At 50.8% G+C, this 25,843-nt stretch overlaps 1 protein-coding gene across 3 annotated transcripts in view; it reads right to left on the minus strand.

Moving 5' to 3' along the window:
* LOC144113830 (sodium-dependent noradrenaline transporter-like) overlaps nucleotides 1–25,843 on the minus strand; it is a 106,540-nt gene that overhangs the window by 27,308 nt on the left and 53,389 nt on the right. For 2 of the 3 annotated variants that reach the window (XM_077647171.1, XM_077647170.1), the window contains exons 2-7: nucleotides 10,161–10,460; nucleotides 9,563–9,787; nucleotides 5,749–5,880; nucleotides 4,827–5,055; nucleotides 254–392; nucleotides 67–201 (exon numbers count right to left, since the gene is read on the minus strand). In XM_077647171.1, the coding sequence (XP_077503297.1) occupies nucleotides 67–201; nucleotides 254–392; nucleotides 4,827–5,055; nucleotides 5,749–5,880; nucleotides 9,563–9,787; nucleotides 10,161–10,407 (1,107 nt within the window). In that variant the 5' untranslated portion in view covers nucleotides 10,408–10,460. Of the gene's footprint in view, nucleotides 1–66; nucleotides 202–253; nucleotides 393–4,826; nucleotides 5,056–5,748; nucleotides 5,881–9,562; nucleotides 9,788–10,160; nucleotides 10,461–17,168; nucleotides 17,292–25,843 lie in introns of those variants that run through there. The other variant, XM_077647172.1, reaches the window with a different exon arrangement.

Raw genomic sequence — 25,843 nt, forward strand, 5'->3', positions numbered from 1 at the left:
GTGCTCAAAAGTTGAAAAGCGTCACCCCGAGATGGCGTCGGCTGGGCGAGGGAAGCGGCTCCGCACCTGCGTGTCGAGCAGCTTGCCGACGTTTGGTTGCAGGTAGTACTGGACACCCTGGCCGGCGCCCGGCAGCAGAACTCCGCGCAGCAGTAGCAGCGTCAGGATGAAGTAGGGCGCCGTGGCCGTCACCCAGACCACCTGCGCCACAAGTGATGAGAGTGGAGGCCGCATGGGGCGAGCAGCGGCCTACCTTTCCCGAAGAGCTGACTCCCTTGAAGAGCGCCAGGTAGAGGATGATGAACACCAGGAAGACGCAGAGCAGCAGCTGCCACTTGGGGCTGCCCAGGTCGTGCATGCCGGGACTCGTGTGCAGCTCCAGCACGGCCCGGCTGCGAGGCGACAACGACCCCTGACGCTCCTCGAACAGACTGCCGACCCGCTGTGCGTTCGCTTCTGTACTGCTAACGCGCGAATTAAGCGCCCGTTCGTGCTTAGACCAGAGGTGCTGCGCATGCACGAGTTACTGTCCCAACTCTTGATCCACTACGCGTGTGTAGCACGCGAGTGGCAGAATGCATAATGGCATGTCACAGGCAGCCAGACTGCTCTGATTGGGAAAACTCACTGAATTTTTGGAGTTCATTGGGGTTCAAACGCTACTCGAGGTCTGGGGTCAAGTGCCAGCAGAACGAGGTAAACGTTTAAACAAAAACTGATACAAGTTAATGGAAAGCTTGCTGCGGGTTATGAAAAACGCAAACACAGTCTTAATCGCAGAATCTTGTTAACTAGGACACAGGAGCGTCCACGTGGTATTTACACGCGCTCATTGTGGTACGACGTCTTACTACAGTGTGAACACTTTGTACCAATATAATGAGTTTTCTTGCCGGAATTGATCTGCCATTTGCGTCTCCTTTCTGCACCCGGATTGATCGAATCGGCAACTATTTGTCAGTGTGCTGCGCCCACGGACACACGCTGTTGGAGAGGAAATTTATAACACGCATCATACGCATTCTGCAGCGAGGCATAGTTGGATCTAGACATGAAATGTATTCACAAGAAATCTTCAGGATTTTTAAGCCGAGTTGCATGCAGTAATAACCGCTCCTTTTGGCCAACGTTTCGTTAATTATCTGTAGATAGTACACGAAAATACTCTAACTGAAACGTCCAACACGATTAAACTTTCCGTAAAACTTTCGTTGGGACCTCGCATTCGGCGCTAAGCTGTCCACCGCCCGCTGCCGTACGCAACAAGTCAACGACCAGCTGACTCCGGCACTTCCGTTTCTGTCCATAATTTTTGTTGCGAAATCGAGTGTTCTTGCGCCTTCCCAGCGGGTGCGCGCAAGAAATATGCACGTAGCTACGGCTGCGAATTCAACTTGGATGCCTGGGGCTCGCCGCTCAGAGCTGTGGCTGCTGATCTGCGCGACACAGCGCGAACAGAAAAAGGGTGGGCGCAGGAGCAGCAGACGTGGTATAAATAGTGGCGGCAGGGTTGACAGCGCCGGCTTGCGCCGAAGGGGCACGCAACGCACCGGTCTCGAAAGAAAGCCGGACACAGTGCGGCGACCGGTGCCGTAGGTGGCACAGTGCACGGCGCCACGATAGTAGCCATGGTAACCGCAGGGCCCCGTGTCCCGTAGGCGTCGGGCCCGAAATCGCCCACGGGCCTCCCCCCCACGAAGGGGGGGCCTCGAGCGGAAGCGGCAGATAAAAGCGGGTGCACGTGGCCCGCCGGTGTTTTACGGCTCGCCCAGACGGACCCTTTACGGTGGCGCGCCTTGGCCCGTCTATCAGAGCACGGCCGATGGAAGCAAGGGGTCAGGGGGTGTTGCCACGCTCCGTGTTCGGTTATTGTTTAAAGGCATCTCCTTTTGTGTCTCTGTCTTCCCGAGTTACTTTTCTTTTTTTCTGCATCCAGACCACCGCCGCGCGTTCTTATATATACACTGGCCCGCATGAGCAAACTGGTTGCGACCGATTCCGCCGCGCAGCTGCCGTTCCTGCCTGCCTCGCCCGAGTGAAAAGTGAGTTCTGCGCCGCTAAGAGCGTTGCTGTTGCCGCCGCGTGGTGTTAGGTGGAAGCCCTTCTTTATCTGCAGCCGCCGATCGGGTGTCAGCGTCGGGGCCGCCTCCTTCGCGCCCGCTTTCTTTGGTCTTGGAGGCGCTCTTTTGCTCCCGACGGCGGAGTCTGTTGGGCAAGGTGGGAGACAAGGCATTTCTTTGCGAGTCGCGGCTGCCGGTGTCAGCTGTCGGCGAAAGCGCGAGTTTGAAGTAATTGTCGCTGGCAGCGGGACATCCCAGTTGCCTCGCGGAAATCGTTTATTTCCCCGCCCGAGAAACGCAGGTTGCGAAAGCCTCTCGCGATGGGCCTCCGTTTGGTCGCGTCATTTTTGTGTCCCTTTATCGCAGCTTAGTCTCTTGTTCGTCAAGCACTTTCGTCTGCTCTGCGGCTTGCGACAGCGACGGAACTAAAATGGAGGGAACTCGTTTCCGTAGCCACGCGGGGAACAAAGTGAGGAAGCGAATTGTCTGACGAAAGCAGCTTTTGTGTGGGTAATACTGGAGCAAGTCTTTTTTTTTCCTTGCGCAAATACTGTCTGCACTACCAAATGAAGCAGAAAGAAGACAACGCAAAAGACGCTTACTACATTCGCCGATACGCGGAAATAAGGCGCATTGGTATGAACATCCTGCAAACGACAGTACGTTGGAAACTGCTAGGACGACATCGCGGCTTCCCTAGATCTGCACCGAGTGTTATGCGTGCAGAAGAAAAAGCTAACGTCGGCGAGACCTTGAACTCGTATGAAGTTTGTCTGCAGAGCGATTCGAAAGCCACGCGGAGCATGGCATTGATATACACGCGCCCTGCATCAAGTCAAGTCGACGAACCAGACGAAGAAGAGAGGTGTCAACATTTACTGCAGTCGGTATTGGATACGCTGCGGCATTTCTCACAGTGTGATTAGGTCCCGATGTCATTGCTATTATTCTCGTACTATAGGTCATTGCGTAATCTAAGAATTACGGTAGGAAGTATTTCATCACCAAAGTAATCGATTCTTTCTCAGAAAACAATCCTACTGTTGCTTGCAGTTTTAGCTAAAGACGCCATGCAGACAATATTTTTTTTTTGGAGCTGCAGTAGAGCTGCGTTATATTTTGATCAAAACCCCAGACTAGCCTTCTGCTCTTGGTTTGACAATTGTTTTGTGTTGCATATAATTATAGTATAGCATGCCTACTCCATTTGGAGTCCTCACCAAGTGCACTTACAAGAAAAACTAAAAAAAATTCAGAGAACCGCAGTGCGTTTCGTATGTTCGCGTTATCAAATAACCGATTCTGCATCAGACATGCTGAAATGTTGCCGTCTGGAACTGTTAAAAACCCGTCGCGATAAACAACGACTGAAATTGTTTTTTCCAGGTAACTAGGAATAAAAAAAGTCAACAAAGAAACATATATTTATCCTCCTCTAAAACGCAGTACGCGTTTGATCCACAGTGCCGAAATACTGTCTTATAAAACACACCTAGATGGTTCCTAAAACTGTTTCTTCCCTTATTGCATTCATTTGTGGAATGGCCTTACGGACTGCCCTGCAGCAGCAAAAAAATGTCAAAAAGTTTGAACGTTTTTTTGGAATTATACTATAGGCAACGAGAGAACTAAGAACTTTTTTTTTGTTATGTGTTGCTGTTTCTCTGTTCATGCTTTGACCATGCTTTTTGATGGGATATTGCCAGTACCCGAGATTTTGTTACTTTTTTTTAAATTCTTCTCCTGTAATGACCCTCAAGTGAGGGCTACAGTGTCCTTAAATAAATAAATAATAGACGAACAAGAACTCGTGTCGTATTTGCGGGAAATGGGCGTCTTCTACCAGCGGCTCGGTGTTCTGGAAGCTACGCTGCTAATGCTACGCTGCCAGACTAGCAGCACCGTGGGCGCAGTACCTGCGTGACCTAGAGGTTGTAAAGAAATCACATAACCATCTCTGCGCATCGCAGCAAGTAATGTTTAAGAACATGATTATCATGGAGAACGTTTTCAGCTGCACTGCGCACGAGCATTCAATTCGCACATTCGTGCGCTCAACTCATGAATCAAGCTTCAAGACCACATTTGTGCTCTGAAAAACAGGCAACTTGCACCGATCGAATCATTCTAGACATTTCCTAAACGCTGAAGGAAAACATCGCCTGCCGTTCGGCGTTGGGAAGAGCATTGCGCTGTTTTAACCCACGTACAGTTTTAACTACAGACTCCTGACGCGTACATGACTGCCTTCAAGACGTCCGGAGCTGGAGTTGCGTTTGCTGGAACGTCGGTGCTAAGATGCGTGTAGGGGTCACAAACACCATTCACATAAGCACGCGCATTGTGCAAGCACGAATGACGCGAGCATGTTTTCTTTTATATTTTGCGGACACCTCATCTGTATACAAAATTGGTCAACGTGAATGCTGTGGGACTTCCATGCTCATCTTAATAAATTCATTCCACAGGGCAACTCTAAAGAGATACTGGCACTAATCTACAACCATCCGTATTATGTCAGCAGCATTAATTAAACGGGGACAAGAAGAAGACGGGACGGCGTTGTCCGGTCTACTTCTTGGTTACGTCTCCGTTAAATAAAAAAAAAGTATGGCAACAACACATTGGCTGCCCTGCGAAGCCCGATGCTTTTGCAAGGACACGCAACACGCGCGCTACTGTTGCGGTAGCATCGACGGGCATCCTCGCTCCGACTCGCCGTGCCGCTTTCGCTGGTGGCCGTGGCCGGCCGCGCGTATCTCTCACTTGAAGAACTCCAGGGCGGGCGAGGTGCGGTTGTCGGCGGCCGGCGCTTCCGAGTCGTTCTGCGCCAGCGTGCCGCTGTAGCAGCTGGCCGTGTTCCAGGGGTTGCCGCACCGGGACCACGGCAGCTCGGCACGGAAGGACGAGAACATGAAGTACAGCGCCCAGCCGATGATGACGTTGTAGTAGAAGGACACGTACCAGGACACCAGCACCGAACAGTAGCCCACGCCTGCGCCCCGCCGGCCTTTCTTAAACTCATTGGCGACCATCTGGGTCCACTTTCAACTTTCTGTATTTGTGCGTTTAATATTAGCACACAGGCCGACGATGAAACTGCAGTGCGCTGGATAGTAAGCAAGCGCATGGAAAGTTTATTAGCAACTTAGTCTAATTTCTGAGCAACTTTGCGTATTTGCCATTGGTGTACATAATACGTCAGCTTTTAGCACACGTATACCTTTTAAGACGTTTAATGTGGATGAATCTCATGGTCTAGCACACTACCACTCTCAGTAACCCGGTAACTGAAAAGTGGGGTTGGCTTGAGAATTGTAGAGATAAAGATTTCCAACTGGATATAGCCGCAACCATTTCAATAATACTGAAGGGTGCGGTCCACACTTCCCCGCGAGCCCTGCACAGTACACCCATCAGTGTCACGCCACGTTTCCAGGCAGGGATGAAATTAAGCTTTTTCGTAATTTCCTTGTTCGAAAAACTTGCATGGGCACCAGTATACATTGTGGGGGTAAAATAGACGTTTCTTTTTTTTTTGTATTAACAGGTACACACTACGTGCTATTTCGAAATTTTAGGGGAGGAACTGCCGCTTGAGGTCATCGAGGCGACGCGGGAAAAAGATGTGGGAAGATGACTGGCTCGCAGCAACTGCTCTTCTATACGGGCCAGCAGACGAACTCACCTTTAAATAGTGGGCACAGCTTCCAGACGCTGATGGGACCTTGCCTATTGTACTGCCCGAGAACGAGCTCCATGTAGAAGAGCGGCAGGGCTCCAAATATCAACATCAGCATGTAAGGTATCAGGAACACACCTGGGGACACATACAAAAAAAATGGAAGCACAAAGCGTAGGTGATATTAGACGCAAAAAATTGACAGACGATTACGATAGTCGGCAACGAGAAATTTGAGCGCAGCTCCTCACACGCCCCACCTGCGCCACCGCTCATAGATGGTGGCGTGTTACGCTGCTGGCCACCCTCCGGCTGTTAATTCCTCCGCTCTCGCCGTGGAAGGCGGTGTTTCGGTCTGCTAATACCTGACACGGTTGTCAGGTGGCATGCTAAGCCGACTACGCCGACGCCGGCGAAAACTACGACGTTGTATCCACGGACGGGCGCCTAAGAGTTGCGCTCTAAAAAGGGCGTACCATTCAGCAAGGCCCTGTCCTTGCTGAAAACGAGCATCCATCTGTGCTCGGTTTTCCCCCTTTCACCCCGTAGTCTTTCAAAGTCTCTGCACTGCAACTGATTGAAGACGAGGTGCAACATCTTTTAACCTGAAAAAAGAGCGCTGAGAAGTGCTTGCCTGTGCTTACATGTACAGCCTTGGTGAAAAGTATTCGGGGCAGAGGGTCTGCTTTTGAGGTGCATAATGGAGCGCTACAGCACCCTTAGAGACAAAAAGAGCCTTGAAAGGCCAGGAAGAAAGTTCTCCTCTTACAGAGGTTTAGCGCTTGACGGGTGCCTCGAGTGCTCCACTAAATGGCCGAAAAGCAAACCCTGCAACCCGAAGACTTTTGATCAAGGGTGTACATCTTCTCCAGCGCTATACAGGTATGTTTACCTTGCACTTTGCCTTGCGCTGTCTTGAACGAACGGAGCGTAAATGTAGGCCAGATCTCTTTTCAGAACAGTTGACATTTCGAACGACGACGCTGTATGGTTCACATGTTCACATAAAAGAACATCCTTCTCCCTTTTTTTATTTTAACTTCGCGGCGCATGCAAATTTAGCCCGGGCGCGTTTCCATTAGAGAAAAATTCTGGGACTTATTGTCGTATCCTGCAAAATGGGGGATTTAAAAGAAGCGTACACATGCCTCGCTTAATCCGTCACTTGCTGCTTTTGTTTCGTGTGGTCACGTGACGACTACCGTGACACGCGCCATCACACGATTGCTCTTCGTGCCACTGACACGGAAAGGAAGGGAGAAAAAAAATCGTGTCCCTTGTAGTGCGTATGCACCGCGTGCCACGGGACTTCCATCTCGCAGCGGGTAAACTCGGCTGCAACAGCAATTACGCTAAAGGGCGCCGATATTTGTCGAGCTGTCGAAAAGAGCGCGGCGATACCGTGTGTTTTACATTATAATTGATCGGAGCTGCCTCGCTCGAAGGCGCGCATTGTGCAGCGCACCATTCATGTGAAAATCAGACGGGGGGCGCCGAGTGGCGTCGGTGGCGCCTGCCGGTAAGCGGCTGGAAATTGACTTCCATTCCGCTTCTCGGAAAAAGCCGAGCTCGATCTGCGCTGTTTCTGAATTCCGTAAGGAAGACCCGATTAGCGCGTCTGTAAGTGTACCGCGCGGTGCGCACAAACGAATCTCCCAACTGACTAGAGCCTGCGCATAGCGCGCAGAAGCAACTTGCACCGAGCGCCGTGTTCCGCCGTCGTTGCCCCGTGTGAGCACTGCAGCTTTGCGGGCCGCCGACTCGAACACTGCAGCGCCCAAGGCTTGTGGACAGACCGCCGAGAAGTGTCCTCTGTTTGGTCCGGCGAGAAGATCTATAGAGCTCTACTCATCGCTCATTGCGCCACTGAACCTCAGCTGGCAGTACGTGATGAAGGTCGCTATAATTTCTTAATTAACCAGTGGCCTCAGTATGTGCGCCTCTACTCTTCCGTCTCCTCTGAAGGGGTCAGTTTTATAGGCCGCACCGCCGTACTATTTCGCAGGCCCCGTTATCCCCGACCTCGGTAATGTTCTATAACAAAGGATGTTTTAAAGGCATCGTATGCCCAGATGTCGCATCTTGCGCAATTTTACTGGCCCGTGGTGCGTCACGGCGTTCGAAAGAAAGGTGCACGGGAGGAGCTGTCGCCAAAGCACGCATCCTAGTCTATCAGGGCTCGAAGCAGGGGCACAGTGGCTGAGTTAACAAGGTGCGTAATTTTTGCGCGCATTTTTGTTGTTAATTATTAAGCCTTTTTCTTTTGGCTAATCTCATATGTCAGGCCTGGGCTTCTTATACTGTTCCTCTCTTGAACTAAGATATTCTTCTAGTTTCAGTAGTCATATGAAAGCTGACGGCACACGCCTTTAAGCCGCGGCCGAAATACACAACATGTGTAGGAAATTACTGACCCCGACATATATGCCGCAACGGCAGATGGCCGCTTTCAGGGGTTTCCTAGGAATTAGGAATATGTTGTAACAAGTGTTACAGCCGTCTCCGCTTGTGTGCGCATTTTCTCTTTTCCATTTTTCTACGCTAATCCTATTTTCTCCGAGCAGGGTGACCTACAAGAAGTATACCACGCCTCACAGTCTACTGTAAGGTGTAAGCTGCAGCTGGAAGCAGCAAGGCAGGGGGCGAACTCTCACAGCCTGCTCGCGAACCAGCAAGGAGCATCCGTGGCTGGCAGTTTGCGTTTCGGGTGCTTGACTAGGCCGAAATCACTGGCGAAAGTCAGTCGCAAACTGTACTCAATTAGGCGCTTTGAGAAACTGGCCCCTGACATGCTGTCGCGAACTCTAGCTTCGAAAAATAATTGAAATTTGAGCCAGCTGCTACACACTTTTCACGGTACATCGTTTGCAATTCGTACATGATATTCGCTCTACATATGATCTGTTGCCGCACCTGGGTTGTGCAATTCAGCAGCAAAATACCGTTGTTAGTCCAGATTAGACCCGTGTGCTACTTTCCTAGCCATTTTTCTTTCTGACTGGACTTTTCTAGCTTCAACTTCAAGGCCGGAAAATTTGGACACCTGTGGCACCCTCATGCCTTTTTTCTCACTTCAATAATATCGTTGTTTCGTTAATTAAGCCTTCAGTTTTAAGGAGTGTGTCAGATCTCGTCTTCATCAGATTTTTTATTTTTGCTTTCTTATTATAGTAACGCTTAGCAGCAAGACGTGATATCCTCAACTAACTTCTTATTGGCCTTTAGAAGGTAATAAAATGGACGAAGACAACCAATTCATTAACCCAGCTATTCCGACAAAGGAGGAATAAGAAAGCGAAAGTGCTTCCGAGCTCACCCTTGCGGGCGGAAACACAGTCGCGTCACATGATCTTCAAAAGTGATTAGCAGCTATAAGGTGTGGATCCCTCTCTCTTGTTTTTGCTTAACTTTTTGCGCGTGAAATCAAAAGCAAGGGCGGCAGTGTGGTGGCGAGTCGAGCGTCTGCAAGGAATGCCAGGTGACTTGACTGACAAGAACGCAACTAAAATGAACAGTACGATTGCTTGGGCTGGTTGGTGCATTTTCTATTTCAGAACAAGGGCACAGTGCAACTACAGGGCGACAGCTGAAGACAAACAAGGCGCTGAAGGACAGATGCCTTGTCTGTCTTCAATTCTCCTGTCTATGCGCGGCTTCTTTGTTCTGACGTCATCAAATGAACGCTGTAAACAGTTGCATGTCAAATTGGCGGTCACTTATGCAAAGCAGGCTTATTGTGAAGTAGACACCAGTATCAGGAGGCGATCAACCAGTGCCAAGACCTCGACCGGAAGACTGGGAGGCCAGTAGGCGCCCTCACCTCCGCCGTTCCTGTAGCAGAGGTAGGGGAACCTCCACACGTTGGCCAGGTCGACGGCGAAGCCAATGATGGAGAGCAGGAAGTCGGCCTTGTTCTTCCACGTGGGCCGCTCGCCGGGCACCTTGGTCTCGTGTGGTTTGCTGGCCACCGGCACCGTCGAGGTCACCCCGTCGGCCAGGATGACAGCCGTCTGCCCCTCGGTGCCACTCAGGTGGTCCACGTATTCTGCGCGGCCCAGTAGTTTTGCGCGCCCGGTTGGTCACTGACAGCGGTGGCACGGATACTGCCTACTTTGTGCACACACAGCGCTTAGCCCGCCAAAATAGTCCATCTGTTAGAAGCTGAGGATATCTACAGGGAACGACTGCACTCTAGATTTCAAATATATTTTGCAGCAAACGCGTGAGACAGTAGCTGATATGGGAACACCGATCTAGCACGACGTCATCTTCTGTTGTACTTCTCTTTGTAGCATAAAATCTTAACCGTCATCGCTGTCCTGCCCCTCCCAGAAGAACTTGGAGTAAGAAATAGTTCTCTCATAACGCGATGTCATAACTAACGACGAGGCCCATTACTCCCAGAGAAGCGCACCCACCCGAGGAGAGAGGTGTGCTGGTGGACGAGCAGTACCCATCGTCCCGGATGGCCGAGTGGCGCATCCGGCGCACTTTGTTCTTCTCGAAGAAGACGGGGCTGTCTTTGGACGAGCGCGGCCCGGGGCTCCTGTGCTGGGGCGGCTGGGACCGCGGGCTGGCATCTTGCGCCGCCTCGTCGGCCGGCAGCAGCGGCTCGGCGGCCGGCTGCGGTGGCTTGGCGGCCGCCACGCTGTTGTTGTTGGGCATAGCCTGCTCACTGGGCGCCGTCCGGGCGCGCCGCTGTGCGGGGCCCCGCCGAGCTGCACGGAAAGGGCACGACGCTGCTCACAGGAACCGGTGAGGCCGTGGCCTGACAAGGCCTCGACACGGGGCAACACATTAGCCACCAGATGAGCCGTCTGTCTTCATAAGCTCACACCACTCTTTATTCGGCCCAACTGCTAAAGTAGCCGGGTGATCAAATACACTTTGAAGATTGGAAAGGTCACATTTGAGTGAGTTTTTTTTTAAGTTAAACTTTAGATAGAGCGAGGAAGTCGCGTGACATTTTACAAAAGGTTTCACGGTTGAACGTGATTACCGCGATGGGCTGCCAGTGAGTGGACACCGCCAAGGCACTTCCCAAGAATCGTATACGGCCTGTCACCGTCGCAGCAAATCACGCTGAACGAAGCTTGAGCGTGAAGCGCGACAAGGGGCGTTGCGACCAGCTCAACGAAACATTCGAAAGCACTTCTATACGGAACGACTGCGATGGCGGGGGTTACTCTGCTGCATCGTGCTTCCCCGCGAAAAGTTTCATCGCTTGCGACGAAACTCGCCATTCCTCTGAACGCGCTGAAAAACAAGAAGCTGCAGTGTCTCGGCCGTAGGAACATCGTATATATACGAATCGGCCTAAAATGTATATGCCGCGAAGCATGTGGGGGCGCCGTGATGAGCTTATTATGCCGCACATGTATATGTCAGGACAGACGCCCGCGAAGGGGCCTCTGCGAGTGGTATACGTAATAAATGGGGCGTTTGCGTCATTTGCGAATCGCGTGGCGGAGCTTTTGCGCAGATTGGAAATTGGTTTTCAGCGCAGAACAAGAGCGAACCAAAGCTCTAAAGAACAAGACTAAGAGAGCCAGAGAACGACGGATGGAAGAAGAAAAAAAAAAGAAGTTCGCGCCGCGCGCTCGAAGGGGTGGAAAGTGGTGGAATTAAGCCGCCGCAAATAGGGGCGAAACAAAGAGGATGACGCATAGAGCGGTTTGCATGCGGAGAAGACAGACAGCGCGGGATCAGAATGGAAGAAGAAATAAGTAAAGAGAAAGAAGAGGGGGGTGGGGGAGGTGAATGGAAAGAGAAAATTGAGGGGAGGGGGGGGGGGGGGGGGGGGGAATCGAGCTTCCTCTGGGCTTTATGCATCGTTTGCCCACCGCGCAGTCCGTAATCGTTGTCGGCAGATAATGATCCGGAGAGTCCACCGCTTCCGCCGGCCGCCCTAAATCTTGGCCAGAGTGCGGCAGTGATCCCGCAGGTTGTTCCCCTTGATTGTCTTTCGCGTTCTGCGGCGCCGGCGATTATTTCGGCGTGTGCGCTCCGAGCTGAGAATTATGACACTCGGGGAAATGCTAACGAGCGGCCTTGGGGCAGCCATTTGACGCGCCCCACTGACCAGAAATCGATGGTCTTCGAGAAAGAACGGGCCGCGAAATAAATAAGGGGCCGACTTGACGCCAGGTACCGGGCATTCGGGTCAGGGAGCACGATATATCCCCCCCCCCCCCCCAGATATTCGCTCGATTGCGCCGTATTGGCGTGATCGAAGTGCGCGCCTATCGTCCGCGAGACGTAGAAGTGCTCGCAGCAGTAGAGTATGGTTAAAAGCGTTCGCCGAGGTTTCTACTGCAGCCTACGTCGGCAGCGCTGAAACTATACCGACTTGCGCGCCAAAAGACACCGGCTGACTGCGGTAGCAGTCTTCTGTAGGCGGCCTGTCGAGCCTCAAAATCTACTGCATGGTAGCGAGAGCCTCTTGAAATAATTGTGCACGAAATACGCATTTAAACAGGCATTAATTTCGTGCCATTTGCGGACTTCGTGCCAAAAGAGAAGATAGCTGGCTGCACGTAGAACAACAACAAACAAAAATTGTTTGAGGGAAGAACGCCAATCAAGCAGCTGACTTTCCGGGACGCGTATACCGAGCGGGAATAAATATAAGATTCTGTTGAATTCTGTAACGACTAGGGACTGCCAGAACACCCTTCAGGGACATCGCTTTTCTTGCAAGAGATCCCAATCAGCTTCCTGTGGTGTTCATCGTCTTCCTACATATGGTGTACAGGGGAACCCTCACGCTTTTTTTTTATGCTGCAACCAAGGGCTGTTGAGGCGTTCCGTCGCTCACGCCCTGGAACTCGCACGTTTACCCATGCCATCATTTTGGAAGACAGGCCTAATTTCATCGCAACGTGAAACCAACATTCATGCCTATAGGCCTGCCGCGACTGCAGTAAATTTTCTATAAATCCGCACAGAGTAGCAGTGCATTTCTAAGGGCGCTCAACAAAGGACTTTTTTTTCACTTCGTATCATCGCAGTGATTGTAGCAAAGAAGGCTGGTGTGTGCTCCATCGTTCTGCATGAGGCGGGGCCCGTGGCGCTCGGTCTTTGGTCAAACTGTTATAACAACACTGTCGTCGCATCTGTCGTCCCTACGGAATAAAATCCTTTCGCAGAGGAACTACTCTCGACCGAATGCGTCGACTGTTGCGTAGAAAACGACTGCGCCTCGCTTTCTCCATGCGCTCGTTTCCTTCTTTGCTTCCATGAGGGTTCAAGCTAAGACAGCCTGCGAAAAACCTCAGCGGCTCCAACGTGCCTTGGCAGGGTTTCCTTTCCACTAGCGCTGGGAATACTCACAGTGGATACGAAGGCGGCGTTAAGGACCCCGCACCTGTGAACGTGTCCGTACAGATCTGCAAAGCTGGGATTAGAAGGATTACTCATGGCGAATTAGTGAGCACCTGCCTTGTGACGAGTGTCTCTCTCTCTCTCTCTCTTTTGTCTATCTTTAAGTTATCTGCCTTGCTTTGATGATTCAGTATGTGCGTTGCTATGCGAGCCGAACTTTCAGGGCAAGTTCATGGTTCCGCAGTCCTTGACAAAGAAAGTGCAGACAGTCGCAGCAATTCATGGCTGATGTAAATCTTCGCACACACGGCTTGCATACAAACACTAAGTGCGGCCGCTGGAGTGAATCCCTGGCACGGTGACTGTATTTAAATTGGGGGAAAATCTATTAAATCTCTCGCTACAGTCAATTCCGTAAATGGTATATTTTCATGAATGGTATATTATTCGTGAATAAATATATTCGTGAACGGTATATTTTTTGTGTTTAATGTAAAAATTAAACGATATCATAAACGCGGAGGAACTTTAGGTCCAGTAACGATGACAGGTGCTTACAGCTCTTTCTCTCCGACATGGTACAATACAAGCGCTTTAACGCTGCATTAGAGACCAGCAGGTCCCAGTAGATATTAATGGCGCTGCGTTAATGTACGCGTATAACGTCGTTCTGCATAAGGCACTAGTTGTCCACGAGCCAAAGATAGCCAAGTGTTCTTTTCTTCACATGTGGTATAGCAGCTGTAGATTTCCAGCTGAATTAAGTAGGAACGAAAAAGTGGAGCAACTGTTTTGCATTCAAACAGTTGGGCGGTACCAAACTTAACTAAAGATTGAAGGGAACACTCAAGCTCCGCCGTTAGGGTATGGCGAGATAGCGGTAATAGGTTAATAATGACCATATACACGAAATTGGTGATTCCCGAATTTAAATTGATGGTTACCAGGGAGTCGTCATACCACTCCTTTGCCTGCCACCTGCCACAGTGGTCAGGTTGCTTACAATCAGGTGGGCAGGTTGTGATTACGCCACAAGGTGACGTGACCTAGGTGGCCCGCCTAGGTTGCTTCTCCGGTCGACGACACCGACGACGCCGGATTTTCTGCAGTTATAACGGAAACCTCAACGATGTCGCGTTAAAATGTGCAAAGTGGCTATACGCACCACTTTTGTGGATTCGACTCGCACGCAAGTGGCCGGTGAGCCCATCTCGTCACATCCGTCCTAACCCCTCTCCGTCCCAGTGATTCGCAGGGCCTGCCTGCTTCCCCCACAGTGCGTGGCCAAGCACTGGTGCCGCTGGTGACTCAACACCTCCCGCGACGAAGTCGGGATGGTCGGCTTTTTTTTCTTCCCGCAGCTCCAGAATACTAGCGCGTCTATACGAATTTACCCTTCTTCTCCTTGCTCACAGCTTGTGCAACCGTTGCCGTATAAAAATTTTCAGCCGGTTACAAGTGGGAGGCACCTATTCTGCATTTTTTTCTGATTTAGTGATGCGATAATTTGGCACTCACAGAAGTATTGGCTACTACTTCTATTGCCTTGCGTAAATATGTATGAATACCAGCGAACTCGTCGAAACTTTGGCTAGCGGACTGACGCTTCCCTGACGCCCCTTGCTCATTTTACGTTGTCCGGCATCTCATCCTCCCGGCTCTCTCTATCTCTCTACGAGGATATCAAGCGATGTCTAAGACATGAAAGTAGCGCAGGAGCATGCCCACTGAGTTCACATAAATTGACTGTGCGCAAGCCCAAAAGCAGTCTATTCTCCCTCGTTGAAATGAAGACATCGGTCTGCCAATTCCGCCGCTCATTGGACGGTTTTGCCTGTACTTGTTCTATGTGCGAAAGGCCGGACGCCTACCCATTTCCGTAGTCTTTTTTTCATTTCTAGATGCCCTAGCCAAGGGGTGGGACGAAACGTCGATTCGCACATTCGTTTAACACGAGGCTGTTTGTCCCGTGGCATGGGCTCTCATTGGATACTTTCCACTTGCTGCATCTTTTTTAAGTGCGAAAAGTATTTATTTTTTAATCACGCTTCGCGGACCTACAAAATGAACTACGCGCAACCACTGGTCTTTTTTTCTTCATCTTTCTCTATTTTTTACTGCACCAAGCGTGACGTAATCCCCTCCAGCAATTACAAACGGTGCATTGTTTCCAATTGCAGTCAGCGCCTTGTGTGTGGTCTCTTTCTTGTCTCGCTACTACAAGCTGTTTACCGTCATGTCTACAATTTAACAACTAGCCCTACTCCAGACTATTATCAGCATCATCACCGCGGTGATTTGAAGCGCCCGCATCCCCAGCCCTCTTTTGTATACATTGAACATAACCGCTCAGAAGCAGGTTCCAAGACAATCATCACCCCACGAGTGGCATAAGGCCCGCGCTCTGAATGGCAGACCCCACGGTCAAGAATTTTCCCATAGCATCATGGCCGCCAAGGCATTTCGCCTCGTATTAGCGGAGCCTCGTTAGCGCACTCCGGCCTCCTATTTCCCCGCAATGACGCAGATCTTAGCGCCCCCAGATAGAGGCTCCAAAAATCATGCTTTCGTGTGACACATGTTCTCATCTACGATATCAGGTGCTGGCAATTGCCCCCAATCTCGGCAATGAAAATCCCCGAACAGGTCAGCTTCAGCAACCTGCAACGGGTACAAAAATAGTCTCGTAGAGACACGTCTTGTCGTTCTCCAATCTAATCACTCAAAGCATTAAAACCTACCGTTCTACTAAGAGCAGTAAATTAGCCGGACAGTTGAAGGAGTTGATGTCAATACTGACCTTTTTTTTCAGTAACTGAATCACTCGACAGAACTGAGAAAGTCAGCAGAAGCGCTACTCTCAGTTTGTCACTGAAAGATTAAATTCAGAAATGATGCCAAACATTTTCTACGCCCTGTTAAACTAAGGCTGTGCAGTGATGGGCACGGCACAAATGGAGTCATCTAATATCATCGGCCGCAGTCAGCAAGCTTCTCGCACGCAAGCTGGCGATGACTTAACCGCACGCGGTCAAGACGCCAGCCTGTCACGAGGCCTTTTTGCGCACGAGGGGCTTTGCGAATTCAGCCTCTGACCAACAGATGCTAGCTATGGTTTCCACAACGGAGCAAGACTTATGTAGCAAGCACCTTGATTCAACCGCACATCGTAAAAAATTTTATAAAACGCGACTGTGACTACCGACTGAACCTCCGCATGGGGATCATTGAATTATGTTTACTAGTCTGTTTACTATGTCAACAGCTATAACAACATCACAAAGCCTAATCGCTGGGCATGTTTAAGACTTTACGGTCAGTCGAGCGCCCGCTGTACACATCGCCGTGTATTTCAGGCGCTCGAGTAGTTTCCGGATGCACAGTGCATGGCTCTGTTTCATGCCCTCGGCAACAAAGGCAATGGCAGAATAAACAAATGAGGAAGTCGTTAAATAGCAGTGCACTAATTAGTAGCTCACTATTTGCCGGGGCGGTAATCGTTACGTGGTTCGTTACGCATACATTTGCGGGCGAGTGTTAGCACGAGTGTCGCTTGGCGCCAGGAGCGCCGAAGACAAGGGACAGGAGGCGCTTGCGTTGATAAATCACGAACAAAAGAGTGGCAACAATGAGCGTCATGATTCTCATTAAACTGCGACCGCACCACGATATTTAAGTAGCCAAGTACGGTTTGCACTTTGGATTACTGAAAGAAAAAAAGCCAGTACCGGCACAGTCGAAACAGATGCCAGGACAGTTTCGCACCCTCTTTGCTACACGCTGCAAACAACACACGCAGGTGGCCTGCGCAGCGTACCGCCATATAAGGTTGGCAGTTCTCTTACAATTTTTGCCGACTCTACCGAGTCCCAACTCTTCCGCCCGCAGAGCCTTCAAGGTCTGAGAATTTTATGGCCAGTAAAGGCTTAACAAGAGCCAGATGCTAATTTGTGCCCAGCAATAAGGGAAGAGGGGAGGGGGCTTCGGCGTCGGCAGGGAAGAGCCTGAAACGGACGGAAAGCGCAGCTCTAGAGCTAGGAATGAACAACGAAGCGCAGTTAGCACCAGCGGGGAAAGCCTGAAGAGAGAACGAAATCTCGTACCTGCAGCCTACGAGCCTCGGAGTCACGCCCTTGCAACGTGCACCGGCGCCAGTTGGTCTCCGAAGGAGCGCCGGGAGCATTCTCGGCGCGGGACGGCGAAGAAGCGCCCGGTGCGGACATCGGCCGCGCCACTGAACAGGAACCTTTTAACAAGCCACCGGCTGCGAGCCGCTGGTGGTGGCCGGGGGGCGTGCGCTGCCAGTATGGGCGCCCCGCTGCGAGCGGCTCTCGCCAAGCATGAGATCGGCCCCCCGCCAACATGACCGCGGGGAACCAACGAGACGCCGACGTTCACCGCACCTGTACCGCGCGCGATATACACTCGAGGGCCGCCGCGCGCTGGCGTCGAACCAAGACGCGATACCGCGATGCGACACCTGCCGCCTTGCCGGCGCTGTCGACAGATTAACGACCAGCGTATCGGGCGCCACGTATGGTCACTCCGCGGCGCGAATCGCACAAAGGTAGCAGGAGAGGACTGCTTTGTGCTTGTCACTGGCGCTGTCAGCACATTTAACACGGGGGATATTATACTTTAGTTCGGAGCGACCAACCCAACTGTTCCAGCTGCTCACGCGACTCAGATACGTCATGCAAAACCTGCTCACAGAGATGTTTTTCAGAGCACGCGACAATAGTCGCGACGCCAGCATGCGCTATTAGAATGGAAAAGCTAAACGGCTAATCAGTCTCGCCAGTGCTAGGAACATTTCTTAAAGGTGCACTAAAGAAGAATCTGAACTCGTATTTTTACCGCGGGAACTCTATCTACACGTTCCGGGCATTCTTAGAAACTTCGACCTATTGTCCTGTGCGGCCGATTGCCCTAATTAAATGGGGTTAAACGTCCCGGCTCCCGCCGTTTTTTTTTGCACTCAACGTGGTAGGTAGGAGGAGTCAACCAACGCGTCAGCCAGTCCCGCGGCGGCTTGACGCTCTGCCATCGGCGGAGTGATACTTAAATCAAAGAGTCCACGCGTATATTTATTTCCGTGAGCCTAATTTTCGGCTATATTGTTTGTGACTGAAACTGTTTACTGACAGGAACCTAAAACAAAAACAAAATAAAATAAAAATAAAAAGCGAAGCCGCCACTGGACTGGCTGAAAGGCTCACCACGCGTTCGTTGACTCCACCTACTTACCGCGTTTAGTTCAAGAAAAAAAAAGGGGAGGGGGGGGGGGGGGAGCCGGGACGTTTAATCCGATTTAATTAAGGCAATCGGCCGCACAGGACAATAACTCGAAGTTTCTAAGAATGCCCGGAACGTGTAGATTGAGTTCCCGCGGTAAAAAGACAAGTTCAGATTCCTCTTCAGTGCACCTTTAAGACACACAGCTTGAGATATACCACCGTAATCTCGTGAAAGTTATGAGTCAAGCCGCTGTGCCCATGGGGCGACCTTTTTGCTCAACGCCCAGGTGTAGAGCTCGTTCCGTCCCATGCACTGCCATCGTCCTTAAAATAATCGACTTCTCCGTTTAAACCTAACCCGGTTTTGATTTGCGGTGAAGCAGAGATCCTACACCAGGGTCATTCGCTGTGCACGCGAGACGCCAAAAACGGGGCGCCCTTCAAAGAATGGGCCAAGGGGGGACCGGGGACACGACACTGGCTCAGGTTGACAAACGTCAGTCGGAAATGGCTGCCCACCAAGCGAATTCTCCTTACCCCTTGCTATTCTGCGGGACCTGTTTTGCGGAAGAGTGAACTGTGCATGCTTTGCCTACTTCTGCCCCGTCACTGAAGCAACCGCGTGCAGAGCAAACAGCAGCACAGCGTTCCACCTAAGTTTGGAGCGTAAGCTCGCCAAAAGTATAATGACTCGGAGACTTCGCACCACATCTTCTACGTTCGCGGGCCGTGGGCGTGGTACCTATCGGCTGGCGCCAGTGCATTCAAAGTAATTAAGAAAAAAAGGGTTTCTCGCAGTTTTTTCGCAGTACAATATAACCACGAGTAAGAAAAGAGCACACAGGAGCCTGCACCTCGGGCTGCGTCCCATGGCCATTGCCATGGAAGGTAACACCTAGTTAAAGTAAAACGGATGAGGACGGATACGGAGCGGAATGAATGGAACGTTACTAGTTTTACAGAGTGTGTCGCATGTAACGTGGCCAAGGGTTTAAGCTTTTTAGGCCCAGCGACTCCTATTAAAATCAACAGGTTTCAGAAGACCGTAGGCTTCACCAGAGGGAACAATTTCAACCAATTTCGCAATAAATTCACCACTTCTGCCCTTTATCTGCATATGCCAGCCACATTTCACTCCACAGACGAAGGCTGTTGTCCAGAACATGGGTACAGAAAATCCGTATGCTCTGCTGGCGCCACTGTCGGTTGCCACTGTACAGAAAAAAAAACGTATCAATTTTTCTTTAATCGCGGACGGGGGCACTAGTACGCCTCAGGCTACTCCTGAAAAATGATTTCGTTCGGAGAACCGTATTTCAGTGCGTTAGAGAAAACAGGCGACAGTTATTAGAGCATAGGGGAGAGCGAGCACAAATGGAATCACCGGGAGGCTCTATCGTAAAATACGCACTGACCGCGGTTGGGTTTGAGATACTTGCATTTGCTTACTTCGTATGAATATCATATCTTTTTTTTTCACTTTTTCTATGAGAAGGTGCGTTCCATCCTCGATATACATCCAGCGCACGTGATTTTGGGGGGAAAAGAAAATAAGGGGTTCACCCCACTCGGCGAAGTGTCGGTAACTGATATCGATTGATTCGACGACGAAGCCGTCGCAACGAGCGCGCGGGAAGAGAGCAGATTATGAACCTGCATGCGAGCTCGGCCTTGACACCCACATTGAGAACTGCGGCGACGAATAAGAACCAAGCCGTAACTTAGCGGCGCCGAAAGTTGGAAGCCATCCTGTCACAGAAGAAACACCTGTGGGGGTGCAGAATGACGAACTGTTGAAAACAGCGCCACTGACAGAAAAATACGAACCGCCGCCAAAAGAAACACCTTCAGCATACAGATCCGTCCACATATTCTGTGAGGACTATGAGAACATCACTTAGCAAACTTTTACTCGGAGCGAAGAGCTCGACGCTGCGAGTTCCGAGCGCCAACTGCCTGGGCCCTCCTTAAGGCACGACTGTTAAAAGAAAGTGCGCCTTTCCTACCTTTTAACGCACCGTGCCTCCCGGGAGAACCAGCGCTTGACTTCCACCAACTCGAGATTTGCGCTTGCAGATAGGACCGTGCACTGCCTCGTGCACGGTGAGCGAAATACAGGGGCAAGCTTCGTGTAATATCAGTCTCGCGTATTCTTGGTGAGAGCTGTCGCACAAACCTCTACCTCAACAAAGATAAGCGTGGTTTCAAAAAATTGGCGGTGGTTTAGCTCTGGTTAAACCTGGAGTGACGCGATAGCTACAGCTGGCCGAGTGGTACTTGGTCACGTGACCAACCACGTGACAACGTGGTGGCGCCGCCACGCTGAAGGCTCCAAATGCTACCGTAATGTAGCTATCGCTAGAAAATTGTAAGGGAAATGAAAAATTGCACAGAAATCACCCCAATAAGCATTACGCATCCACAAAGTTCCACTGATCCCATTTGGAATCATGCAAACTGTAAATTGAGACGTTTAACGTCCCTAAGCGACACATGGGTCATGAGGAGAAGGACACGTAGAGAAGGACTCCGGATTAATTTAGACCTCCCGGAATTTGGCAACTTGCGCTGACGTTGCACAGCACACGGGTGTTTCTGTATTTCACCTCCATCGAAATACGGCCGCCGGGGCCGGGATCTAACCAGTGACTTTAGGATCAGCAGCCGAGCACAATAACCGTTGAGCCACCGCGGCGGTGCCATTTGGAATCATAAAAATAAAATACATTATAAAGAACGAGGGGAACCTTGATTTAGTGATCTTTTACCTAGTGATCTTTTACGCTAGTACCTGGGTATCAATTTTTTTTATATTAAACGCTTTTGATTCGGGACTGGAAGGGAAAAAATAACTGCCGCCTTTTGCGCAAATGAAGCTCGAGCAGTATTCTTGGCTGCCCTTGAACGCCACTATAGACAATTTAGAGCTATAGCCACATAACATCCCACGTCCGGCAACGCTCTCCGAGGCCGTTGATGGAACGTTCCTAGATTCCCACAGCCGCACTTGCTGTCATTCTTGTCCGGGCACAAAACTCCTGCGCGCTGGCTCAAAGTGCGAGGAAATACTGCTTTCATTAAATTACGTAATACGTACCTGCCTTTTTTTTTTCAACCCTTGGCTGACGCAACGCGATGCAGTATACAGCCTGGTTGGGGTCACCAGCGCGGTAGTTGCAGGCGCCACCGCAGTGGTTTCCCTCCAGCGCCTCTTTTCTGAGCGTTTCGTGTGCGGGCGGAGATTCATTTCTAGGGTAAATGCGATTTGTCTGCGGTCGGCAGACATCGGCGGTAGGCCCAGCCCCGCCGCTGTTGCGCAGGGCAGCCCGAACGTGGGCGGCTCGTTTGATTCCTGCGCGCTTCTGCATCGGTTCGATGAGACGCAAACCGCGTTACGCGCACCACGTCCCATCCGCCGCCTATTGGCACTTCATCAGGGGCAGCCGCGGCTGCTTCCGGACTGACCCGGATGAGGAGTCCATCCCGGGCGCTTTCTGCTTCTCCCGCACCGCCGCGCGGCTGCGAGAAACCCGACAATTGGCGGCCGATGTGCGCCAGAGTCGAGCCAACACACAGGCCGCGTGAGTCCGTCGTGACACGTGGCGGAAGACGTAGGGGCTCTTATTTTACCAACCCGATAGTTTGATCCGCTTTCTGGACGCTTCCTCCCCGTCTTCCAGAAAGGTGATGCCATGCCCTTCGTATCAGTCAAAGTCTTCCTATATACCTATATACCTATATACGCGCAAGACGTGTCTCTGCGCCTTCAAGCCGCCCCGACCAGCAACGCCTCTGGTAATCCTGGCCAGGAGGGAAATGCGCGAAAGGCCGCCCCCCGCCCGTGGGTGGGGGGGGGGGGGGGGGGGGGCAGTGCCGGAGAGACCGGCGGGAGCTGTCAATGGGATGGAACACACGGCCGCGTTAAAATGAAGGGGCCCGGAAGTGGGGCACTGTGATCGCGGGCTTGATTAAATAAAAGGTAACCCAATTTGTGACCCGTAGCCCTTTGGTGCAGCGCCGGCCGAGATGGACGGCGGAGGTGCCGGACCCTGGAGCTCTTCATTTCCAGCTCGTCGGAGGCGACGCGCGCAAACAGACGCGCGCAATCCGGCGCCGCTCGCGCGCGCGGGCTAACCGGTCAGCGTGGAGGGACAAGAAAATTAAGAAAAAAGCACGTGAAACGGCGGCAGCTATAGCGCTCAGCAGGGGGTATAGGCTACAAGTAATGAAGTGTAACGCACGCCTCTCCTGTCCGTACAGTGTTGATTCCAACGCTGCACTCTACCTTGACCCAGTACACGATCAAGGAGCAAAAGGTGCTTCGAGCGCAGGAAATTATAGCCCCGGGTCGTGGATTTCGTTTCTTTTATCGTTATTCCCGCTTTATATCGCTTTCGGGCGGCTGAGCGCGCTCGGCGCATTATTGCCCTCTAAATTCTTTTTTTTTTCTCCGTCGAACCTGAAGAGCACGGAAGATCCTCGATGTTTGTCGAAACTACAAAAAGAAAGTTCTCTTTTTACCTGGGTCCCCCCCCCCCCTTTTTTTTTCATTTCTCGTTTCAGTTCGAAGAAACCTATAGCACTTTCTGTGTGCTGAGCCCTTCGCACCTCCCTCTAGTTTTATTTTTTATATACTTCTTCCGTACGGGCGGTGCTGGCAGAAGAAAGATTTTACAAGAGGCAGCTGTTTGACCAGGTGATTTCTTTATCGTCGAACCAAACTATTCCCAACGATCTTCGTTTCTATTTTTTTGCCGATAGGTTTTGAACTATTTGCTTTTTTTATTCATTCGGTTCGAACCTCATTTATCAAGCAAGGCGAGGAAAAGGCAAAGAAAAGTGTAACAGCTGAGGATCGTCATGAGGGAAAAACTTCAAACGTGAAGCTCAATACGCCAACTCCCAAAGGTCGTATCGTGTCTCGGCCATAACGGTGTAGTTTCCACCTTTCTCCTGCGTTTCTTGGTTATAGAGATTTTTTTCTTTTTTTTTTCTTAGGTACCTGAACTAAATTGTCTAGTGCGTCTTTTTTCTTTCGCATGAGGTAGATGAGGCACTTTTTTTTGCGTTTCCGGCCACAGGCGCGGGCACACGATTCAACTGCTGTACAGCCATTTATTCTTGGAACTTTTTCGTGGCTTCTTGGAGCCAAGGCTTTACCCTTCGTTCTTCGTGGCACGACTGCCCCCAAACGCTCACCCACATACTGCTGAGGGTCAATTATGTGCTTGTTCACGTCCGTCTTGCAAACGGTATTTTACGTTATTATTTGTTTGTTATTTGTTCCGTTTCGTCTGCTCTTGTGAAAAACAGTAGACATCGTTCTCGCATCCCGCTCTAGGATCTAAGCAAAGATAATGAAACAGCGATAAGGAGAGAAGCCCCCCTGCCACGAAAGACCTCATGTTGACGACACGCTTGATGTCCGCGTAGTTCTTTCAATGGCTTAACAGCACTCTGTAAACATGCCGAATGTCCACAGCAGGTCCACTCCCAGTCATCTCCAATTAGTCCTGTGCCTGCCGTGGCCACCCTACCTCTTCAGTACCACATCTGCCTGGTTATGCAATGGGTAATAATAAGTATGGTTAGCTGACGCAAATTATGGATGATAATATTGTGGTTATGTCATTTTGCAGACACGCTAAGGTTAAGTAAGTGGTACAGTAAAACTGGTAAGCTTTGTTTGCATAATTTAGTAAATGACAAAATTTCAAATTTCTCAAGTAGTTGAAATGCATCGCTTTGAAATGAACTTTACAGTCCGTATGATTTGATTCTATGCACTGCAGCGCAGCGAAGTTAATAGTAGATTTCTCTCTGACACACTATACAGTATAGGCGTAATGGCTCTAAACGAAGGCAGTGCATAGGGTAACTTAAGTTTCTGAAATCAATTATCAGACGACATTGTAAACTTAGGATGCTATAAGCAGTTTTCCTTATATATAAGTGAAAAAACGTAATTAGAGTAGAAAACGCGATTAGAGATTTGGAACGAAGATACCCTCCAATAAATGTACATGCTTTGCTCGAAAATAATTTGTTACAGCCAGAGTTGGCATACAATCGAAAGGCGAAGTTGGAAATCCAATTTAAACGCTACAATTTCGTGTCAAGTTCTCGTAGTTTTGCCAGCCACCCAGAAGCAGTTCGCCACTGGATCTGCTTAATGAAGCGCACCCGCTGACAAGATGCGGTCCCGCAACCAGATCTGCATTTATTTTGAAAATAAGCAGCACACGGTGCAGCGCATCAAAACTCAAGAGTGCTTATCTTACAGCCTTTCGATTTGGTGAGATGGGTGATGCTGCTCATCAATAACGCCTGTTTATTAACGGCTGTGCGGTAACCAAGAAGAAAAAAAATATGCTTCCCATCTGGCACCCGTCGATAACCTAAATGCTTCACGGTTGCGTAAGGCTCCGATGCCAGCGGATGACGGCAGCATTAGTGATGCGGGCGGTATACTTAAGGGCAACAAACCAACGTTCCGCGTCTGTTCGATCCGACGGAGACCGAGACGGCTTAACGCGGCTTAGTCGCCCGTTAGGAGTTACGATGCCGTGTGAGCGGTGAGCAGGATGCAGACGCTTTTGCCTTTCTTGCCTTTGCTGTCCGTTCTTGCTGTTTGCGCTACTCCTTTTTTTCTGTTCGCTTATCACAGAAAGCACTTTGCTGCATTTTACCCTATCTCTGTCCTCGGAAATAACAGGCCGGGAAGTTAGTTTCCCCTCACGGCAACCGTATGCGAGAGGACTCACTCGGGATCTTATATCGGCCTAAGTTGCGCGTTTTCAACAAAAAGCCCTCAGCGCTTTCGCACCTAGCGTCCTTTTAGGGGAGCCGTTGGTGAAGAACGGGGGCTTGCGCCTCAAGACTACACAAGCCTTTCTTTTTCTTTGAGCGTTCTGTACTCGCGATGCGCTCTATTTCATTAACCAGTTCTGCTCAACGTGGCATAATTTATCGACAGGGAATGAAGCGTTCACGGCGCACACATCTGCGAGGTTTTTGTTACGCCGGCGATTAAAATGGAAGTCACGCGCGACGACAAGGAAGAAGCGTCAAATACGCGCCCCCGAGCATCGCCGAGCTATGGAAAGCGAGAGAATTCGCGTCAAACTCGGGCAGGTATGAGGAATTCGTAGCCCCCTTCTCCCCCAAGACTCCCGAGTGTGTTTATCTGAAGGAATAAAGAGAACAGAGAAGAAAAAAACACCGGGGTTCAGAGACGACGAGCTCCCCCGAATAAAGGCACGTCAGAACCAAAATTAAAAGCGGCTGACGTGAATTGCAAATGGGGCCGGCCGAGCGGCAGGCGCCCTCGAGAGAAGTTGAGGAGCACAATGGCAGCGCGAAGGGGGGACCCCGGCGGCCGGGGGGGACCCGAGGAGGCCCCATTCTTCCCCCTCGCACAGCGAGGGAAGAGGTGGCTCCAAATGTCGTCGGCGTCTATTTCGGACAGCGCGGTTGGGAAATCTGACGTCAGGACCCGTGTCGGGCCAGGGGCACCGGTCCCCACGCCCTTCGCATATGTA

The sequence above is a fragment of the Amblyomma americanum genome, chromosome 1 (assembly GCF_052857255.1).
Source record: "Amblyomma americanum isolate KBUSLIRL-KWMA chromosome 1, ASM5285725v1, whole genome shotgun sequence".
NCBI classification, from domain to species: domain Eukaryota; kingdom Metazoa; phylum Arthropoda; class Arachnida; order Ixodida; family Ixodidae; genus Amblyomma; species Amblyomma americanum.